This window comes from Anolis carolinensis, chromosome 3 (genome assembly GCF_035594765.1).
Source record: "Anolis carolinensis isolate JA03-04 chromosome 3, rAnoCar3.1.pri, whole genome shotgun sequence".
Taxonomy (NCBI): Eukaryota; Metazoa; Chordata; class Lepidosauria; order Squamata; family Dactyloidae; genus Anolis; species Anolis carolinensis.
Window position 1 is genome coordinate 156,628,001 of NC_085843.1, and position 22,265 is coordinate 156,650,265.

At 41.9% G+C, this 22,265-nt stretch overlaps 1 protein-coding gene across 8 annotated transcripts in view; it reads right to left on the minus strand.

Moving 5' to 3' along the window:
* tsc22d1 (TSC22 domain family member 1) overlaps positions 1-22,053 on the minus strand; it is an 89,578-nt gene extending 67,525 nt beyond the window's left edge. For 3 of the 8 annotated variants that reach the window (XR_010004425.1, XR_010004426.1, XM_062975632.1), the window contains exon 1: positions 18,170-22,053. Coding sequence is in view for 2 of the 8 variants with exons in the window: in XM_062975632.1 (XP_062831702.1) it covers positions 18,170-20,934 (2,765 nt within the window). In the remaining 6 variants the exon portion in view is untranslated. The remainder of the gene's footprint in view (positions 1-18,169) is intronic. The other 5 variants (XR_507356.3, XR_507355.3, XR_010004427.1 and 2 more) reach the window with 3 other exon arrangements.
* Positions 22,054-22,265: the final 212 nt, after the last annotated feature.

Consider the following 22,265-nt stretch of genomic DNA (forward strand, 5'->3'; position numbering starts at 1 on the left):
GTACAACTGGCATGCAGCAAAATGTTGAGAATGAAACAACTGCCTTGCACAGCTTATTTCATAAATGAAAAATAATACCATATTTGGACTGTTTAATCCTTTGTGATAATTTTTCCTGTATCACTTACGTTTCAATAATCACCAAAAGCCAGAAAAACTAACCTTCTATTATTATTATTATTATTATTATTATTATTATTATTATTATTATTATACCCTGTTTTCTCTGTCTATAAAAGAGCAATCTCTTAAGTCATTACCACATTCAGTGAGCTGGGAAAATATAACTTTTTTAAAAGCCACAAATGGGTCTGAGGTGTCAGTCATATCTTGCAAATGAGGTTGCTTGACTTGAGCAGGAGACTCAAACTTAGTCCAAGTTCAGACCTAGAAGTCATTTATCTCCCTTATTCTCAGGGCATGGAAAATAAGTCATCGCCCAGCCTCCAGAGATTCTGGTAGTTCAGCCCTCAAACATCAGGCTGGCATCAAGAAGCAAATTTTCTACCAGCACAAATACAACAGGACACAAAAGAGACTTAGTAGGAACAATGTGCTTTTCTGTGTTTTCTTGTAAGACAACAACTTCACAAAATTTACTGATGAAACATTCCACAGAAGACAGATATAATTCATGTTTATAGGGTCACAGCCCAAATGTTGGGTATTTATTAAGTCTTCCTATGAATGTGGCAAGTTGCTGCCCATCAGAACAAATAACAGCAACCCAGAAGGATCAAACATATAACAGGCAGAGTAATATGTTCTTACCCACAATGCAAATGTAAAGACTGGTAAGTGAAAGATAAATTTTCCAACATGATTTTTTAAAAGAAATGCAAGGTTCATAGTACATTCCCACTTCTGAATGGGAATGAATGTCTTGACTACCACCACTTAACAGATATTTAGTATTTACACTTTATTTGCAGCAGGATTCAAGGCCTCAAAGAGAACAGTAGAACAACGATTATGGGACACACAATATGGCAGTAATGGATCATAAAGGTTACGGTTATGATAGCTAGCATTAAACCCTCACTTTGTGATGAAATCCACGAGGTGACTTTGCAAATTTCACTCTCAACCAGCCTCTCTCAGAGAATCACTGTGACAAGTGAGAACTGAACACAATACAAATTAGCTACAGAAAGGGAAAATCAGTAATAGAAGAAAAGTAACATAGCACCCATGTGTTTATCTGTACAATATTGTGATGCATATTGAGAGTGCTAACTATTAGGGCTCTATGATGACCATTTTGCTCTCAATCTTTACTGTCATCTCTGAATATGAAGCTGCCTATCATAAAAGAATTAGGATGAGTGGATCTCTTGTATGCCATCTATATTAGTCATTTTGCAAAATCTCTGATTGTGGGTAGTAATCATATGCTAAACAAAACATATGCATGTCTCAACTATATCAGACTGTTTTCTGGTTCCCCAAAGTAATTCTGTATCACTTTTTAAAAAGATGTTATTATTGAAATACTGTATTTTGACAACACAGATAGAAAAATGAAAATGCAGAAAATGCAGAGTGTTATCATTAACACTCAGTATACATAAACACTACAAAACACAAAACTTGGTTGTTTAGAATAACCAAATGTAATACAAAACAGATTTTCCAACTTTTTTTCCTTTAATTCTTTGTTATCACTGTCCTGAAAATAATCCATGTTCTGAATTTTCTTTTACATAAAAACATATTTGCAGTTTAAAAATTAATAGTGATGATTGCAAAAAAAAAGTGTGCCATCAGGGCAATCAAACTCTTTTCACTTTCATACCGGCTTGATGACACATTAATGACATATAGCTAGAAGAATTCTGACATGTTGACTTTTAAGATCAGTTCATTGTTAAAACTCATTCTAAACAAAGGTTTTATCAGCAGCTGTGAGCATTTAACAAGATTGTCTTCAAACATAGTTATGTTTTCACCCACTCTTCTAAATAAAGGAACTAAGACATCAACAATGAGATATTACCAAGTTTCATTATACACACAGTTAGCCTCACACAGGACAGAGATGGGTCTCAATGGAAGTTTCTTTGCTGCTACCGCTGTTGATGAATTTGATTTTTAATGCCTGGTTTACTGCCCTTTCTCCACAATCCCTACATGAACAAGCAGGGGAGTAACATTTGCTTGCATTGATCTCCTTCTAAACCAGGCATGGGCAAACTTTTTTTGCCTTGAGGCCTCGTGGGCCTAACCAAGAAGGCTGGGCCAGGAGGGAGAGGGTCTGTGAGAGGGTGGGGCCGGTAGGGGCCAGGGCAGGGCCCAGATCATCCTCAGGTTGTCTTCCTGGCATAAGGATGTGGCTGCTTACCCCATCCTTATGCCCGGATGAAAATAAGACATGCAGCAACTGCCCCGATCCTCCTCCCCTGATATTTGGGCTGTCCTCTCGGCATTATACTGGCAGGAGGGAACGACAGTTTTGGATAGTTTAGGAAAGGGTTAACACCCCTGTAATGTTTATTCTGTTGTCTGTGCCACTGCTCACAAGATTTCACCTCACTTTCTGTCCCTATGACAATTGTATTTTGAAAATTTGTGTTTCTTGTGAAAACAAGGATTGGTGAAAGCAACATGGTTTGAGTCCAGGTTACCTACAAGATTGCCTTCTCCAGTACAATCCACCCCAGACACTTGGGTCCTTGGGGAGCGGCTACTCCATCTAGCCAGAACCCAACTGGTGACTGTCACCCAGAGGACCTTTTCATCGGCCGCCCCAAGATTTTAGAATGAAGAGGTCCAACAGTTAAATCAGCTGTCAGAATTTAAGAGACAATTGAAGACCTACCCCTTCCAGCAGGCCAATCCAGTCAGTTTGAACTTGTGAATTTTAAACTCATGTTTTGTGTTTACTGTACTTTAATCTATACTGTATTATATGTATTTCACAGAATTATATGTATTTCACACCTCTTCAAAATACCGCCCTCCCACGACCACCACCATAGAGAGAATAAGATTTCTAAAATTAAGAAGTTTTGTTTACACCCACCTTATGATGCTAGGCCTGAGAGGAACATGGGTTCTCAACATACCTTGTTGCTCCATCATAATCCCAGAGAGCATTGTTTCAAAAACAAAACCTGTACCTTTAGACAACAAGAGAACATAGAGTCCTTTTCAGCAGCTGACTCCCAACTTTGAATGTATCATCCACTTGTCCCAAAGATAAAACAAGTTGATCAACTGTTTAAAAAGCCAATTATTATTGTTTTGCTTTTGGAGTGGTTACACATTTCTTGCTTGCACCAAAAAATCCTCCTCTTTGATAAACTGGAGAATGATCCAAGGACGAACCCAACTATCATTATGCCAAATACTGCTCCATCTGAAAACCTAAAAGCTTGGCTCTATAACCAAGCAATAGGTATAGAGCCCAAAAGGTTTAAATTGTAGACCCAATGTTTTTTCCACTGAAAGCGCTTTAAATGTCTGGTTGGTTGCTATTCATTTTATGTCAATAATTACCTAATGTTTTATTGATGTTTATTTTAGGGTTGATTGATTTTATTGTGGTATCGTTTTATGTACTGATGATGTAAATTATGTTTTCCATTGAAATTGATGTATCTGTATTTATTGCACTGTATGTATTGTTAAATTATGAGTGATTTGTAAGCCGCCTGAGTCCTTTTTTGGAGATGGTGGTAGGGCGGAAATAAAGATGATGATGATGATGATGATTATTATTATTATTATAGTGATGGTATTATGAGGAAACAATGAGAACTTAAGTTTGTTCCATTTTCAAGAATGCTGAATGTTCAATATATTCTAAATTTCCATTCTATATTCTGGAAATATCCAAATTTTGATACTCTGGTTTGTCTGAATATTAATTATATTAACTCAAATACTTTTGTACTGGGAATCCTATATTTCTTTTATAATAACTGCAATTCTCATGTATCAACTTGGTTCTCTAAAATTAGAAAAATCCTGCAAATCTCTTGGGAAGACAGGTGGACAAATGTCAGCGTGCTGGAAGAAGCAAAGACCACCAGCATTGAAGCAATGCTCCTACGCCATCAACTCCGCTGAACTGGCCACATTGTCCAAATGCCCGATCACTGTCTCCCAAAGCAGCTACTCTACTCCGAACTCAAGAATGGGAAACGTAATGTTGGTGGGCAGAAAAAGAGATTTAAAGATGGGCTTAAAGCCAACCTAAAAAACTGCGGAATAGACACTGAGAACTGGGAAACCCTGGCCCTTGAGCGCTCTAATTTGAAGTCAGCTGTGACCAGCAGTGCTGTGGAGTTTGAAGAGGCACGAATGGAGGGCTTAAGGGAGAAACGTGCCAAGAGGAAGGCCCATCAAGCCAACCCTGATCGGGACCGCCTTCCACCTGGAAACCGATGTCCTCACTGCGGGAGAACATGCAGATCAAGAATAGGTCTCTTCAGCCACCTAAGAATTCACCCTCAAGTCCCCACGACTGGAAGACCATCATCTTCGAACTACAAGGGATCGCCTAAGTAAGTAAGTCTAAAATTATCATCATGAATTACACAACACAAAACAAATGTTCTGCATCACTATGCCAAGCCATCTATAGAATATTAAATAGCCCAACAACAAAGCTCCTCCTCCACTTGTTGAGTGTACACATTCTTATATGTGTACATCTTATAAGTTAAAAGGACTTCTGTGGAGCCTTTAGGCTGAAACAAAAAAATAAAAGATAGTGATCCAAAACAAATGAGAAAAAATATTCCCAAATATTATTTTCTAAAGCATTATCTTTATTGGGGCATTTCACTATTCAATTACTTGGGTGATAACTTGGGATAATTACAAAAAGAACTTACATTCCAGGCCAATTAATCATTCCACTTTCTGACAGATGAAATACTCAAAAAATCCCATATATCAAAGTAACTTCGATGATTTTGGAACACTGTCACAGATGAAACATCATGTTGGATTCATGTTAACAGTATGCATCTTTGTAGCAAACAATAAGATTTGGAAGTCATAAGTAAAAAGCTATTAATGGGTGTCAAAATTGTTCTGCTGCCATTTCATTCACAAATAAAACTGAAACCAATTAATAAAAAAGAATAATAGCACAAGGCCATAGCAAACATGACACAACCAATGTAAGATTCTACTCAGTCATTACTGTAAACCATTAATAAAAGGTTATAGTTTGTTGAAATATCTTAATTAAAATTATGGTTTGCAATCCAATAGAAAATCAGAATAAGAAACGATGGTATTACATTATGAATGGATAAAGAAAACATCCGTACTGAAATCGGCTGTTTTGTTGTGGAGATTTTTGTGTTCTCAGATGAAATGGAGAACTTAGAAAGAGGAAAATGGAAGCAGCTTGGGGTCCACAGGCCACCTGCAATACTCCAGGGTTATTTCTGTGGTCACTAGGTGTTTAAAAAAGAGAAAATGTTTTTCCCCTGGGAAGAGTGGAGGACATTTCTGCCAGGTTTTGCCCCTTCCCAGCCTAAAATAGTTGTATTTCTAATACAGGAAGTTAACACATAATTTCTAGTTATTGCAATAATTTCTGGTCCTCTTGCAAAAGAAGAAGACGACCTATCTGGATCTCAGGGGATCCCTCTCCCTCAGTGCCCCGAGGGAGGGAACTTGGCAGAAAGGCCCCTATACTTCTTAATATTATTTAGGTAGATCTACACAGACTCTTGGGAGGGCTAAAAGAGCCCCATAGTAGTCCAGAAAAGAAAGTGAGATGGTGATTTTCAAATCATGGTTTATAATTTAGCTAAGATATTTGGAGGCTTAGTTTGATTGGGTGTTTTGTATGTGCTGTTTGGGCCCTCTGCTCTTCCTGAACAGATGTCTGAAAGCATCTGGGGGTCCCCAGATGTTTTTGGCCTAAAACTCCCAGAAATCCCAGCCAGTTTACCAGCTGTTAGGATTTCTGGGAGTGGAAGGCCAAAAATATCTGGAGACCCCAGGTTGAGAACCACTGTCCTAAAGGGACACAGCTTTTGCCAAGGAGTCGAGAGCAAATAATTTGGTTGGGATGGAGCTAGCAGACACTATTTCCATATGATTGCTGTTTCGGACTCTGGACATCAGTGAACAAGAGAAAAAGAACAGGTATTTTCTTTCAGATTTCAAGATGGGAGGAGAGATGTGAGGAAGGGGCTTGAAGTACTATGATGCTGCTCATATAGGGCAAGTAAACACGGATATGGGGGGAGCTATTGCAGTCACCGGTTAAGAAAGGTAAAGGTTTAAGTCCAGTCGTGACCGACTCTGGGGGTTGGTGCTCATCTCCATTTGTAAGCCGAAGAGCCGGCGTTGTCTGTAGACACCTCCAAGGTCATCTGGCCGGCATGACTGCATGGAGCGCCGCTACCTTCCCGCCGGAGCGGTACCTATTGATCTCACATTGGCATGTTTTCGAACTGCTAGGTTGGCAGAAGCTGGAGCAACAGCGGGCGCTCACTCCGCTCACGGGATTTGAACCTGGGACCTTTCAGTCTGCAAGTTCAGCAGCTCAGTGCTTTAACACACTTCGCCACCGGGGCTCCGGTTACATTTGTATTATTTCCAGAGAAATCAGATATACTTTATACAAGTTAATCAGCTTCTGGAAACTAAATACAGATTATTTTTTTCTTCAAAATATACATAGGTGAGTGACATCTCAAAACATGAGTGATGCATTTAGAGCACTTAATGTTATGTGAATAGTCTCTCTTGTCAGATTTCTAAAGAAGACTACTTTAAAATATTTCATAAACCTCACAATATATTAGAAGAATATGTAAATCAACTGGTAAAGCACTGAAGGATTGGACAACAAGGAGGCAAAAAAAAGCACAGTCCATATGTTCTTCATGAGGGCTGGGATGCCAGTCAACTGAGCACAACCAAACATTCCATGAATCCAGGTCATTATGTTGTCCTTGGCTAGTGAGGTCAGGAGTGAAGTCCCTCCAACAGTTCTTTCAATTCATGGCAGAGTAACCCCTGAACTGGGATTTCCACTTTCATTCCTGGAACAAGGAAATACTATCTCCATGTGAAAGCTGAAGCTCCTTGAAGAAATGCTGCCTATTGGGGTTTAAAAGATGACTTGCTGTTGCTTCACTTCTTTTTAAATTTTGTTATATTTTGGTTTGACAACAAAGACCTCCAGAAGACTTTTCTACCTATTTATTCATATTTATGACAACTGATTTTAATAATCAAAATCTTAGCAAACTTCTTAAGGAATAACTGTGGCTCACTGAAGCGGGAGTCATTTTTAAGACTGGGTAACCCAGTTTTAAAGTTTTTCCTATAGAATTAGATCCTTAATATGACAATAGCTTCATAAGCAACTGTGAAAACAATGGAAGCAAAACCATTTCTTCTTTATCAAATCTATTTCAAAAATAAGGTTGCTGTTTTTCGCCTGTTTATAATTATCCAAAGTATCACACTTAAAGTAGTTGAACAATGAAATGTCCCTATAAAAGCTTTGGAAAACAATATTTAACCATATTTAATATCATTTGTTTTGATTGATCTAGCTAACTATATATGGCACAGCTGATATATTGAACACTTAAAGCTTGAAATTCGCTAGCTATTGATTTCTCAAAAGAGAATGTCTGGGATCCACTCATCTGGAAAGTCCACCAACTATGGGAAGTAGTATTAGAAGAGGAGGACTGGTGAACAAGAGCCATTTAGTCTTCCGCTAAAATGATAATATGGGTTTTCATGCTTCAAATCCTTCCTACGTTGGTGTAAGAAACGTAGGTCCAAAGACCACTCCAAAAGAAAGACCATATTGGAATCTCTGTTTTTCCACTCCTGGATACATGTTTACAAGGCACTCTGGCTTGGTAAAATGTCTCAACAGAATTGTCTAAAATTTTGTAAATTAAACACCCAGTTCTGTTTGGCAACATCTATACCACAAAACAAGAGGGATCATTTCATGTAATGCTGGAGAAATTTCACAAAAGTACCTTTGAAAAGAATGAAAAATTATGAAGAAACCTTTAACTAATGTAGTAACCACATATCCATTCACAGTTAACTGAAGCAGCACACCTCCTCACTATAATCCCTCCACATTAGTACTAGGATGCTATCAATGCATAAGACAATAATGACCAATACAAAAGGACAGTAGTGTTGCAAAAGCTACCTTGCTATGTGTTCAAACATTCAGCCACTATGGGTTTTACATTTAAAGTTCATTATCCATATTAAGACCACCTGCACTCGTTCATTCACCCAACATTCTCGAAAAATCACCAAAATCACTTCTTCTACAATGTGCAGGTGAAAAGGGCAAATTTAGTATTAAAGATTTGGAAAGGGAATGGGGGAAAATTGGACAACTTCTAATATGATATTAGAAAAAATACATGGTGAAGTCATAGAAAGAGATGTGATCTGCAAAACCACCAACAGTCTGCAGAGCATAACAAGGAAGCTGAAAAAAATATCATTTTAGTACAAGGGGCAGGGCATATTCTTGTGTCAAAAACCTTTAAAATTTATACAGAAATAGCTAACAGACAGGAGCTCCTGATGGCACAGCGGGTTAAAATGCTGAGCTGCTAAACTTGCTGACCGAAAGGCCGGCGGTTTGAATCTGATGAACGGGCTGAGCTCCCGCTGTTAGCCCCAGCTTCTGTCAAACTAGTATTTTGAGAACATGCAAATGTAAGTAGATCAATAGGTACCGCTCCAGTGGGAAGTTAACAGCTCTCCATGCAGTCATGCTGGCCACATGACCTTTGAGGTGTCTATGGAGATGAGCACCAACCCACAGAGTCAGACACGACTAGACTTAATGTCATGGAGAAATCTTTAGCTTTACCTAGTGAGCAGGCATGACAGTTAAATGGAACTTTGGATTTTCTAAAGTATTGTATTTCCAAACAACACCAGTGTCATGTAATGGTTTCAGTGTTGGAATATGGCTCTGGAGTCCAGGATTCAAATATCCTGTCAGCCATGGAAACTCACTGAGTGATCTTGGGCAAGTCACACACTCTCACCCATAGAAAGAGGCATAAGCAAACCCTCTGAGCAAATTTTGCCAAAAAAATTGTGATATGTTCACCTTGGGGTTTGCCATAAGCTGGAAATGACTGTAAGGAACCCAATAATAACAATAGTATTTCCAAGTATGTCTGCTAAAATCAAGCAGCCATTAATAGGAACCTCTGTCTTGATTTATTCTACAGGCTCCTATTAAGGATATAAGACCAAATGATGAACTTTTCTGTCTAATCTAGAATCCAGACTATTTTAATACACTGGGTTTGGTTCTAGCGTCCCTTGTGGATGCTCAATTCTCATTAGATGTAATGGTGAGTAAAAGAGTGTCTCTTATATACACCTGTAAAATCAAGATTTGCTTTTTGGACTTTTTTTCAAGCAGCTGATAGTAGAATTCATAGATTTTGAATCCATGGACACAAAGGGCCAGGTGTCTCTCACTTTCACCCCTGTATTACTATCCCTAAAAGCAACTTGATAGATTACATAAAATAAAGGGTTAGCCAAAACCTGCCTTCTTACAACTTTGTAAAGCTGAGGTTTTTAAGAAGAATAAATATTTTTGAGCTTCAGAATACCTCTTTATTGCCTTCCATTGAAACATAATAATTCTACACTCTCCAGCAGTAGTACCCAAATAACCACAGTATGAGAGTAACAATACTTGGGGGATCATCACTAAATCTCCAAGTAGCATAAACAATTGCAACAGTATTTGCACCCATCAAGATAAAAAAATGTTCACTCTCAAAAGTGATTAGTAGTAACTTTGAAGTCTTTCAGTCACTTGAGTTCTGCATTCCCATCCTCGATATAGCATAAAACCTGCGAAAGTAACTTTCAAGTTACATACACACAAAGCAACATTGTTTAGAATTTTGTAGAATGTGCCTTAGGATTTTTAGAAGTCAGTTTGCAAAAGTTTTAAGCATTAAAAAGTACTATCAACCTTCCAGGACACCAGCTGAGAAGAGACGCTTCCTTTCTAAGTATAATCTCACTCAATCTAATGTTCACTGCATGCTCAGTAGGTCAGTATTCTTTAGTTTCCCATAACTGTCAATGTTATGCTCCACTGTATTTTATAAGGAGTCTGAACTGAATCTTTGAATAATTAAAACTAAGCGGAATAAAGGTGCCCCCCCCTCCGCTTTAATATCTCCCTGTACCAATGACTGAACTCGGAGGATGGCGAAGTCCCACATCTCTAAGACAGGAAGGACTTCCTCTTACATTCAAAATGGTGTCACTACAAAATCAGAAGAAGCCCATATGTGAGATTATTCCACAAATTTCATAAACAGTAAACTTAAAGGGTTATTTTTCCATTTTAAAGGAGTGTCAGATTTGCTGTTTGCAGATGCCATGTATTGAGGAAACTCCCTACTCATGAACAGGTAATTTGAGCCACAAGTTAATTACTTATTGTTTCCTAAGGATTGAAACATCTAGTTTGCACACATTTTGTTATATGCTAGCACTTGTAAAATAATTGTTATAACTAATTCTGTTTTCACCAATATTTTACCTGTATTCACCAAAAAGTATTTACCATTTATCCGTACTGCTATTACTATATATAACTGTACATATGTCGACTTCATGTATAAGACAAGGACGGGTTTTTGGGCCAAAATCAGGGTTTTTTGTATGACCTGTGGACAGGTTGAGGACTATTTTACCGACAGGCGAACACTTCAGAGAGCCAGTGGCCACTGCCATTAGTATATGTGAATGCAAAATCCTCTTGTACAGTATCTATACACTGAAACAGTATCAGTTCCTTCCAAAATTTGAATAAAATTCAAGTTGATAGAGAATTTTAAAATCCCTCATAGCAAAGAACTGTATTGCTGCTGATATCCTCTTTATAGCTGTTTCATTATGTAAACAACACTGCATCACCAAGTGCAAAATCCAACATAGTGCTGATAGTCACAATGGATTCCTATTATTCCCCAACACCACTCCGCACTGCACAAAAAAAAGGTTGGGAAGGCTTCCCTTTCTGGCTATGCCCCAAGGGACTGCAATGAAGAGACTTCTGAGTGCACCCCTCCGCAAGCAGAGGTCCAGTGTTGGATTCTTCTCTTTCCATATATCCCATAACTATATTACGTAACTTTTAAGGTACCTAGAATTTGTGACAATGAAACTGTCAGCTTTACAAGGCTTCTTCTGAAATCTATGCATGTGTGAAATACAAAAGCTCTTATATTATCCAGTCAATACAGTTAGCAAAATGATAATACCTAATATTTAATACTTAAGAACTTACTTTCTTCAGATTCCATGTTTTTTTTTCTCTTCGATATAAAATCCATTGCCAAATTTTGCTTCAGATTAGCAAATTGTTATATTTTGATTTTTACAAAAGAGAGCTAGGTGTGGATTTCGCCTTTTGCTTTTGAAGCTGGTTTTGGAGACATAAGACAAGATAACAATAAAGGTCTAAAATACCACTAAAATCTGAGGACATGTGCAGACAATCTAGCGATAATAATTCAAAATCAATTTCACTCAACAGAAGCTCTGGGGGGGGGGGGGGGTGTCGTAATTGGGCCAAGGGGCAGTAATGGTATTACTGGTGAAACTACTAGCAGGAGGGAAAAGGCTAATGGTGAGCAGGTGTTTGATGAGGAACAGCAAGCAAAGCAGGTCTGGGAAATACTTATGGCTCCCTCTGAGGATGAAATGTTTGAAGGGTTTTCTAATGATGAGGAGTCAATGCTGGAAGATGATGGTTTTACAGGGAGTAGAGGAACTAAAAGGTCAACTCGGGAGCAAGAGTCAGATGAGGAAAGGGAAAGGAAGAAGGTCCAGGATATACTTACTGCTCCCACGGAAGATGAAACATTTGAGGGTTTTTCTGGGAATGATGGGTCTGGGAGTGAGATGGAAAATGCTGCAGATTGGACTCAAGTAAATGTGTGTGCTGAGCCAGTTCCTGAGGGTGCATCAAGGGATTGGCAAACTACTGATACACCAGGGACTTGGGGAGATCTAAGTCTTCAACAAAGATGGAGGGATGATGGGCGAGGTTCACATATGAGATCAAGATCAGCTGTGGATAATGATGACAGGGCGGAGGCCTCATCATCATCGGACTCCGAGGTGTAAGTTAAAAGTGTAGTTGGAAGTAAAGTTCCCTTGCAGAAGGCAAGGTGTCGTTTTGGACATTAGGTTGTCGCTGCCTGTTCTCCTGTTGGGCTTGGGTCCTGGCTATACAGCTTCATGTTCCTGAATTCGGTTTGGCTCCTGGCGATGACAACGCTCGTTCCTGGCTTGGCGTTTCCTGGCTTCCTCTTGGTTCCTGAATTCGGTCTGGCTCCTGACGACGATGTTCGTTCCTGGCTTCCTCTTGGTTCCTGAATTCGGTTTGGCTCCTGACGACGACAACGCTCATTCCTGGCTTGGAGTTTGCTGGCTCCCTCTTGGTTCCTGTATTCGGCTTGGCTCCTGACAGCGGCGTTGCTCGTTCCCGGTTTGGCGTCTTCTGGCTTCCCTTTTGGCTCCTGACAACGGCATCGCTACTCCCTGTTGGCTTCCCCTTTTGGTTCTTGAATTTGGCTTGGCTCCTGACAACGGCATCGCTACTCCCGGTTGGCTTCCCTTTTTGGTTCCTAAATTCGGCTTGGCTTTTGAACGACGGCATCACTTGCTCTCGCTAATGGTGGGCGTTTGGCCCTCTTTTGGCTCTCTGTGCCATAGCTGGACATGGCACTAGTTTCAATAAATGTTTGGTTGAAGTTAAGTCGGATTATCAGGCTAGATAATCCGGATTATTTTCTGTTCCTGCACTTTTGCCTTTTCTTGAAGCAAAGACATTTACTTTCACTAGGAACACTGAAGTTAAGTATTCCTAGGTTCAAATTATCATTTAATAAACGTTTATCTTTACTCATTGTGTGTGGCCCTTTAAGAGGCGTCTGAGTCCTGACAGGGGGGACACAGTTGCTTTGGGTATGCTCTGGATTGAAAATAGTGATAAAAGAAAACTGCTGACAAAAAGATATGATTCTAGAAAAGTAAAATGAACTAATTGCTACGTATTTCCAACTTGAAAGTGGGAAATAAATATTTGGCAGTTAGAATTATGAAGAACAAGTTTGTTATTTTAAAATAATTACAAAAAAGTATGGAACAAAATTAAAAAGAATTTAGAAAAATGAGGAAAGTTAGACTTATCCATTATGGGAAGAAATTACTATAATAAATGCAAATTTTTACCAAGACTTCTATTCTATTTTCAAATGAGCCCCATCATTAGAAATTATTCCCTTTGTTCAATGGCAGAAAGAAATTTGTATATTTGTATGCTAAACAATAAACCCCAGATAAAATTCAAAATTCTAGATGATGTTAAAACAAGAACAGCCTGGGTTATCTACTAATATACTGTATTTGAATGATTGCTTTGAATGATTGAAGTAATTGATTTTACTTAAAGATGAGAGACTTTTGGAACTTGAAGGTCACAATTTAAGCTTTGAGGGTCATAGTAATCTTTGGTTAAGGCTCATTCTGAATTTAAGAAGGCTTTATTCAAGTATGGAGCAAACACAAAGACTTTCCCCAAAAATTTCACTTTAACTACAAGGTTTTTTCAGAAAACCTTTCTTCAGAAAAGAAGTTTGCTTTATGATGATCTTTTGTAGTTGAATCAACATCACTTCTGGCTGAAATCAAGAGAGATGCTTCTTAAGGAAAGCAAAGATCTAAATTAGTTAGCTTATTTACAATTGAAAAAGAGATTCAATCCAGCTAAAAGACGTTTGGAGAAAATAAATTTAGAGCTTTGTGATGATAATAAACATGTAATTTTAAAAAGTATATGGATGTTTTATGAAATTAGAGAGAGAAGATGAATCTACAAATATTATATAAGGTGGACCTAAAACTTTGGTCACAATATTCAAATGGATGAGATAAATTTATCCTGAGTAGAACCTAAAATAAAAAGTGCATGATATTTAGATGGTATCCAACTCAAATATGTTCTCCAAGAAGTCTTAAAATAAGTCTTGAGGTAGTCAAGGTAAGGAGGGCTCTTTTTTCAAATGTGGTGGACATGTCAGAAAGTAGAAATCTAATGGTGTAAAGATCCCTATGTTAATTTTAAAAGTTTTAAGGTAGACCTTGCAATACCGGAAATGTTCTTTTTGGGCACTACAGATAAAGACTTCCATAGCAAATACAGACTTTTTCAATATATGATAACATCATCATGAACACCTGAAAACAGACTGAACCACCAACAATGAAAGAATAGATTCTTAAAGTAACTGAGTTAGTCCAAACTGCCAAATTAATATGAATTCTAAAGGATAAACCAATTGATGATTTTTGAAACCATTTTTGACTTAAGCAATAAAAGACAGAACAGTAATAATTTATGGATATGGTTAATGCTACTATGTTCTTCACTTGTATCTATAATAGAAGATCAATATATTATTTCTTTTGATTTATTCCATTAGACATTGTGTTTAGAGGGCAGTTTTTTAGTGTGTAGGTGTTAGTTCATTGCTATTTAAAATATTCAGATAGGCATTTGTCCTAATTTAGTTTAGTCATATATGTATATGTGTTCTTTCATATCTTCCCTTTGGTTTTTTTGGTTTTTGTTTTTGCTTTTCTTTACAAAGCTTCTATCAAAATCAATATAAAACTCACTGTCAAAAATAGCAATTTTTATCAGTCTTATTGGAACTGGGTAAAATTAAAAAGCCTGGAATAATAATGCAGGCTTTTAAAAACTGTGGCATCTTATAACATGTACAAGTTTCATTTGGTCCAATCAATTTAAACCAATGAAGTTTCCAACGTCTCCTTGTGGATCATTACAGACCAACTAGCAAATAGCAATGATCCACTCCACAGAGCTATCATAAGATAGGGAGGTTTTAAAGCACAATTTTCAATAGGTGTCCTTAGATGAAAAACAAGAGGGTGGCTTTTTGCAATGGAATTTGACACTGCTTTGAGCTTTGAGTAGAACTTGATCACCCATCACAGAAGAAAACATGCTTTGTTTTCACAAATCATTTCATACAAGAGGATCAGACTAAAAAGAAAAAAAAGAAAGCTATAAAAGAAGAAAAATCTAAAAAATCTAATAATAGACAGTTATTGCCTGCTGTAGACTTTCATAAGTGATTCCTGAAGCTCTTCCAAATATACATTAATGAAATGTTTCCTGTACTCACCAAGTACAGAAATCTAGCAGAAGAGATTTGCCCTACCAAGTACAACTGAAAGACAAAGATGGAAACTGAAAACACTGTAGAGATTTCTCTCAACAGAAATCAAATGAGCAACAGGCTCGTTTCTACAATTTACCAACCTTTCCTTATCCCACCCTCAAATAGGTCATTGCTATGCTAGTACAGGAGCCCATGGTGGCGCAGCGGATTAAACCACCGAGCTGCTAAACTTGCTGACCAAAAGGTTGGTTGTTCAAATCTGAGAAGTAGAGTGAGCTCCCGCTGTTAGTCCCAGCTTTTGCCAACCTAGCAGTTTGAAAACATGCAAATTTGAGTAGATCAATAGGTAACGCTCCATACAATCATGCTGGCCACATGACCTTGGAGGTATCTACTAACAAAGCCAACTCTTCGGCCTAGAAATGGAGATGAGCACCAATCCCCAGAGTAGGACACAACTAGATTTAATGTCGGGAAAATCTATACCTTTACCTATGCTAATGGTGCCATTTCATCTTTTAGGGAGATAACCCTACTTCCTCAAGGACTGGACAATAAGAAGAGGATAGGTATTCTAGTTTGTTCCAACTCATTGCTAGCTTTTCCAGAAAAATATCTTAATGGAAGCCCTTTTGTTTGCAAATGCAGGATAAGAATACAAGGTCAGAATACTGTATTGGACAGCACTGGATTAGGCAAATCTGGTACCACTGTTACATTCATGAATCCTTGAGGTAACCATTCTTCCTCTCCCTCCCAACCTAGACCTTCTCACAATCACTAAGAGCAGAGAAGTGGAAAATTCAGTGCCCAATACCACAACTTCCTTGGATAGATGTGATCAAGAAAAATCCAAAGACACATTCAGTAAAGAACTCTAATTCATCTCACCACCTCAGAATTCCCACAATATCTCATTCAGTTCCTTTGGTTTTAATCAGTCATTAAACTAATTAATAATATTGGACCATTTTCTTATTCATTCAGTTATAATTTTATAAAATGCAAAATAGACTAGGCAGCCATCTTAATTTGTAAGCAATACGATAATTTCTAGACAGTGAAAGCAACAATAATAAAATGAGACTATTATGGGCTATTATGGTCATGACTGTATTACCCTTGAAAGATTCCTATAGAGCCCCAAGTCAAATCAATTTAACAGAAAGCCCAACTCAGTATAATATCTATAACCATCCTGGGTATTAGTTTTGAGAACAAGGTAGGGTATAAAGAAAGTTAATAATAGTAACAAAAACAACCAGCAGAGCCAAATTACATGTCAAGCAAAACAGATATGGTGTTAGAAGACCAGTTTGCCTACAAGAAATAGATACTGGAATTTTTAAAGATTGCAAGCAAGAGGATTTCCTGGTTTATGCTTATTCCCAATTGATTGCTTCCATTCTCAGAGTCTTGAAAGAAAAAGAACAGGAAAGTAGCAATTTCTGGGAGTGGAAGCATGCTGTGCTTCAAACTGCTTCCGTTCTTCTGCTTTTAAAGATACTGGCTGTGACCCAATTCTAAAGAGTTCCAACCTCAGGTCATATGTTGGTCATGGTAGGTGAATGGCCCAAGGCTCCTTTGGTCATAGGTTCTTGTTATGTTTCATATGAAAGGCAGTAGAATTCACTGGCAATTTTTAAAGAAATACTCGCTAAGATAACTCACTGGGTGGTCTTGGAATTTGGTCTAAAATACCCACAAGATGTAATACGTTCTTATCCAGAATTGCTCAGGAAGAGGACTAGCTACATTTTTTTTAAGTCTCAAACACAGCAAGACCAGAGCAGGATGCAATGTTTGGTGGTGGATTCCATCAAAAGGTTCTGAGTAAATGAAAAATGTTCTGATCATGGCTGTTCGAGTTGGAAAGGGATTTTGTATTTCCAATCAACAGAAAAACCTCTCCATAAGCCTGCTCATACTGCCTGCTTTTCGCAATTGACAGATTCTCACATTTTCAAAAGTAGGTTACCATGAGAAAACTAAAGAGAAAGGTTTAAATAATATCACAACAAATAACTATATATATAAATAAACTGGGTCGGATCCATACTTATTAATGGAGAAGGGACACTAAAACCAATTAGTCAAATTATTCATGGCCTATTGATTTCAATATGTCTAACCTAAATTTGATTAAGTTTGGATCCAATTCATGACCTGTAAAACCAACCAACAAGCAAAATGAGGCATTCAGATCAAAAGGCTCCAAAACAGGAAAGAATATGCAAAGTTAATAATGTAGTTATCCCTACCCATTTAAAAAAAAATTAAAATAGGATTTATATTTGGTTTCTATATATTAGGTCCAACATATTTTTAAAAGATTCCATAAATCCAGAACTACCAAGCCTTCCTTCTATAAAAGGAAGGCAGTGAGCCTGATGTTACATTATAATAATAGCTGGGAGAGGAAGATTCAAAATAAGGTAAGATCATGAAAAGCAATGTTAAAATGCATAGGTGAGGGATAATGCAGAAAGACCTTCCACAATTCATCCCCCTTCCATTTAGAGAAAAAGGAGAAAGTCAGATGAATCAGATTATGGCAGTCAAGGAACTGAAAGAAGTCCTGAAAGACGACCTTCTGTCAAACTTACCCAATTAAGATGTGCATTTTCATGCCTTAATCAGTGAACACTTCACAAAATGTTACACACACTGAGAAAAATACATTAACCCTTCAGAGTGATAATTAACTATGCTTTAAGGTTCAGTTATTTTTTCCATCTTAAGCTTTCCAACAAAATTCTATTGGCACTACTACCACGATGTAACTGAACATTTTAGCATAAAGTCTCTTGTCTGCTATAAGCTAAAAAAGTTCTTGTTAACACGAGTTACTGATTCTGTAATTATAAAACTTACAATGAATCAGTAAGAGAAATTTACAATATATCGCTTTTTCCCCTTCGGCCTGATCTTACCTCTCATCCTCACCATCAACCAGCTGCGATGTCAATGGAAGTACCTTCAGGGGAAAAAGAGAGGATGCCATGCTGCTGCCTCCATCTGAAATGGATGATGATGCACCTCCTCCACCGTCACCGCTGATAAGTTGGGGTAAGCCAATCAAGGTGGGTTCTGTAGAGCGCCTGGCTTCTTCAGCTCGGGATGCAACTGCATGGGCAAGAGACTGTGCAGAAAACTGGGCCGAGTTCAGTGGCATCTGTGCGGACAAATTTGGAGCTATAGGCAAATTAATGCTAGTCGATATCAATGAAGGCTGGGAAACATTTTGAACCAAGTTCCCATTCTGCACACCTGAAGACTGTGCTAGGTTCTTTGAAGTAGCCAAACTCATAGGAGCAGCGGGTACATTTGCAGAAGGGTGGCATGGGGCAGGAACAGCACTAACGGAAGGTATAGGGCTCACAGGAGGCAGTTGACCAGCAAGTCCTTGAACAAGAGATTCTGCTGCTTGTAGCAATGTACTCTGTGGTGCAATCACCAATGGCTGAGAGAGACTTGATGTGCTGCCTTGCTGCCCTGGATGAATCATCCCTGCTGCAACAGGGGGCACTGCTTGAGAAGGTGGAGGAGCAGTATTTTGTGCCATCACTTGAGGGGTAATTTGGTTTGTAACAGGTGGCTGCTGTGGCACCACAGGAGGTACACTTGCTTGTGGCCCAACATTCATCATCTGAGCATTAGCTCCAATGGTCTGCATTGTTGTCTGGGCATGGGCAACAGGTTGAGAGGATGCCACTGCCAAGTGTGCTTGTACTGAAGGCTGTACACTTGGGGCCTGAGCAACAGGGACAGGCGTACCCGTTCCCACCACTGGAGGACCAGTCTGCATAGAAGAAGCTGGGGTTTGCACCATCTGTTGTTGTTGCTGCTGCTGTTGCTGCTGCTGCATGTAATCCGGCACGGAGTTTTGATTCACTGGCTGAATATGCCCTGGGGCCATCTGCATGGGCATCTGTTGAGGTGGTACAGGGTGCTGTGCCTGTCCTTGCCCATACGGCAACTGGTGTGGTTGAGGCACAACCGGAACAGCCTGCACAGGTTGCGACGATTGTTGAGTGTATGGCAGCTGCTGTGATGCTGCCATAGCTGGCTGTTGATGGCCACCTACTATATTCACAGGAGGAGGAACCGCTGAGGGAGGGGGCTGGACCCCTTGCTGTAGCTGAGAATAATTCACATCCTGAGGATGAAGCTGTGCTTGTGCAAGCTGTGACTGGGAAATGCTCTGGGGCATACTGGGTGCTGGCACACCTTGAGGGCCAGTGGTGCTAAAATCCGCCCCTTGAAATGCTTGCTGCTGCTGCACCATCACAGTAGGTGCTGCTCCCATCTCTCCACTTCCCACACTTTCCGTATAGTGACTCAATGTGCTTACATTGCTGCTCACCGAGCTCCCACTGGTACTCTCCCTTTCAGAAGTCCCTTCAAGAGGGTTTTGTTTCAGAGTGTCAACTGCTTTGTTTACTGCTGCTACTCCTTCCGTGAGGGACGCTGGGTTCTCTTTGTCATAGAATTCTGTGCATGTCCACCTGCCTTTCTTAAAAGGCTCTGAACTAGAATCCAGTTTCACCACTCTAAACCTTGATGTGCTGGCTGTGGGCTGTAGATGACTAGGCACTGCTCCAGCAACCGGATTGCTAGAGTTGCCAGAGGAAGCACTCGTGCCATTGCTAACCCCACTCAGGACAGCAACGTTGACGCTGCCACTTGCCACAGGCAGAGCAGTTCCCCCTCCTGTACTTGGGATGTTACTGAGATTCTTATTCACATGGCCAGGGGGCACGCTGCTGACCATGCTAGGCCCGCCACTGGCTACACTGCCGAATGTGCCAGTAGTAGCTCCCCCGGCCGAAGGGACCCCAGCAGCACGGAAATGAGAAATGGTGGTGGCTACAGTGGATGATGCAGCAGAAACAGGCACGGTTGCCACTGTGGCAGCAGCCCCATCAGTGCTTCCAGCTGCAGAGAGCTTCCTAAAGGATGGGCTGGATGGAGCGGCCGCCCCAGAATGCGACGAGTGGTGATGCCCATGGTGGTGGTGGTGATGATGGTGGTGGAAATGATGTCCATGAGGCGGGTGAACGCTCCCATTCATCGCCATGCCCTGCTGCTGTGGAGCATGAGGCAAGGCCGGAGCGGGCTGCTGCTGTGGGACGCCGGGCTGATTCGGGGAGACGGCCCCAGGGCTCTCGGCCTCTTGGAAGTTGTTGAGGGTTTCCTCAGAGGAGCTGCGCTCGGGCTCCCCGAGATCGGTGGCCCGGGACAAGGAGACGTCGAGGATCTCGGAGGAGGAGAGGTCCTCGGTGTGGGACTCGTCCAAATCGTCGTAGCTCTCAGTGTCCTCGGCAATGCTGTTGTTGGAGCTGAGGCTGGCAGAGATCTGGGCCGGGGTCACGCTGGTGATTTGGAAGCCGCTCTTCTTCTTCATCTGGGCCCCCGCCTGCCCCGCGGGGGGGAGGGGGAGAGGCATCTGTACGGGCTGCGAGACGAGGGACAGGCTCTGCGGCGGCGGAGGGGGCGGAGGCCCCTGAGGCCCAGCAGAGGAGGAGGATGCGGCAGGCGGCGGCGGGAGGTCTTCCAGGGTGCCGCCTCCCAGGGCCGGCCCCACCACGGCGACGCCACTGCTGCCACTGCTTCCCCTCCGAGGGAGCATCGCCGGGTGCGCCATCTTCCTCCCCCCGCTAGGACTGTCTGCCGCTGAGTCAGGCTGGTGGTGCATTGGGCGACAAGAGGGCTATTTTAAGGAGCTCGCTTCCCCAGAATGGCGGGAGGGAGGGAGGCGCGCGACACGCCACGCACTACTCTTCCTCTCGCGCTCTCTCTCTCTCTCTGTCTCTCTCAGGCGCGCGCGCCCAGGCCCCTGCCTCTCCTCAGGCCCCGGCCATCCACTCCCCTCCCCTCCCCGCTCCCTTCAGGCGGAAGGAGGGACTGAGGTTCCCCGCTCAAGCGCAGCCGACTCGTCAAGCAAGGAGGGAGGGAGGGGGCGAGGAGCCGCCCCGACGCAGGGGAAGCCCCCAAGCGGAGCCTCCCAAATGAACGGGGAGGAGGGTAGGGCCTTCGCGGGGAGTACCTACGCCAGTCCCGCTGGAGCTGTCGGGCGCCGCGCGCCTCCCCATCAAGAGCAACGGAGGCAGGAGCAGCAGCAGGAGCGGGCGACGCGGGGCATGACTCCCAGGGAGGGAGGGAGGGAGGGAGGGCGGGGAGGCACGAGGGGAGGCGAGCCTGGCGCAGCCCCTGAGCGGTTCCTTCTTCCTCCTCCCTCTCTGCGCCGACGCCTCCTCCCCCTCCTCTTCCTCTCAGCGCTGTGTATGTGTGTCTCTCTCTCCTCTTCTTCCTCCTCCTTTTCGGCCCCTTCCTTCCCTTCCCTCGCGGTTTCCCTGCTCCACAGTCAGTCACTCAGTCAGAAAAGGGAGGGAGGCGGAGGTGGCCAAAAAAAATGGCGCTGGCGGCGCAGGCGCAGCGCGGACGCAGACATAAAGGACTCGTCTGGCGCGAGGCAGGCAGGCGGCGGGCGAACTGCTTCGGCTCCAGCGGCGGAAATGCCCGAGGCGGGCGGGTGAGGGAGGGGGAGGGGCTTAGCTCGGCTCGGGTGCTCGTTCGCCAGGAAGGGCGCGAGGCAAGCAGGCGGCGGGCGAAGAGCTTCGGCTCTAGCGGCGGAAATGCCCGAGGCAGGTGGGGAGGGGCTTAGCTCGGCTCGGGTGCTCGTTCGCCAGGGAGCGCGCGAGGCAGGCAGGCAGCGGGCGAAGAACTTCGGCTCCAGTGGCGGAAATGCCCGAGGTGGCTGAGGGAAGGGGAGGGGCTTGTTTGCCAGGGAGGGGCGAAGAAAGAAGGAGGCCGAGGGCGTTTCCCTTTCCTGAAATGGCGGCGAGGGCGCCCCCTTCACCTCTCCGGCCCATATCACGCGCGTTCAGCGCTTAGCCGGGCTTTGGCCAGAGACGTTGTGTTCCCCACTCCCCTCCGTGCCGCGGAAGGGGCGGCCTTTCTTCCTGCTTTACCAAGGCCGGTTGCCATGTGTGCGACGGAACCGGGAGCTGATTGGAGGAGCGACTG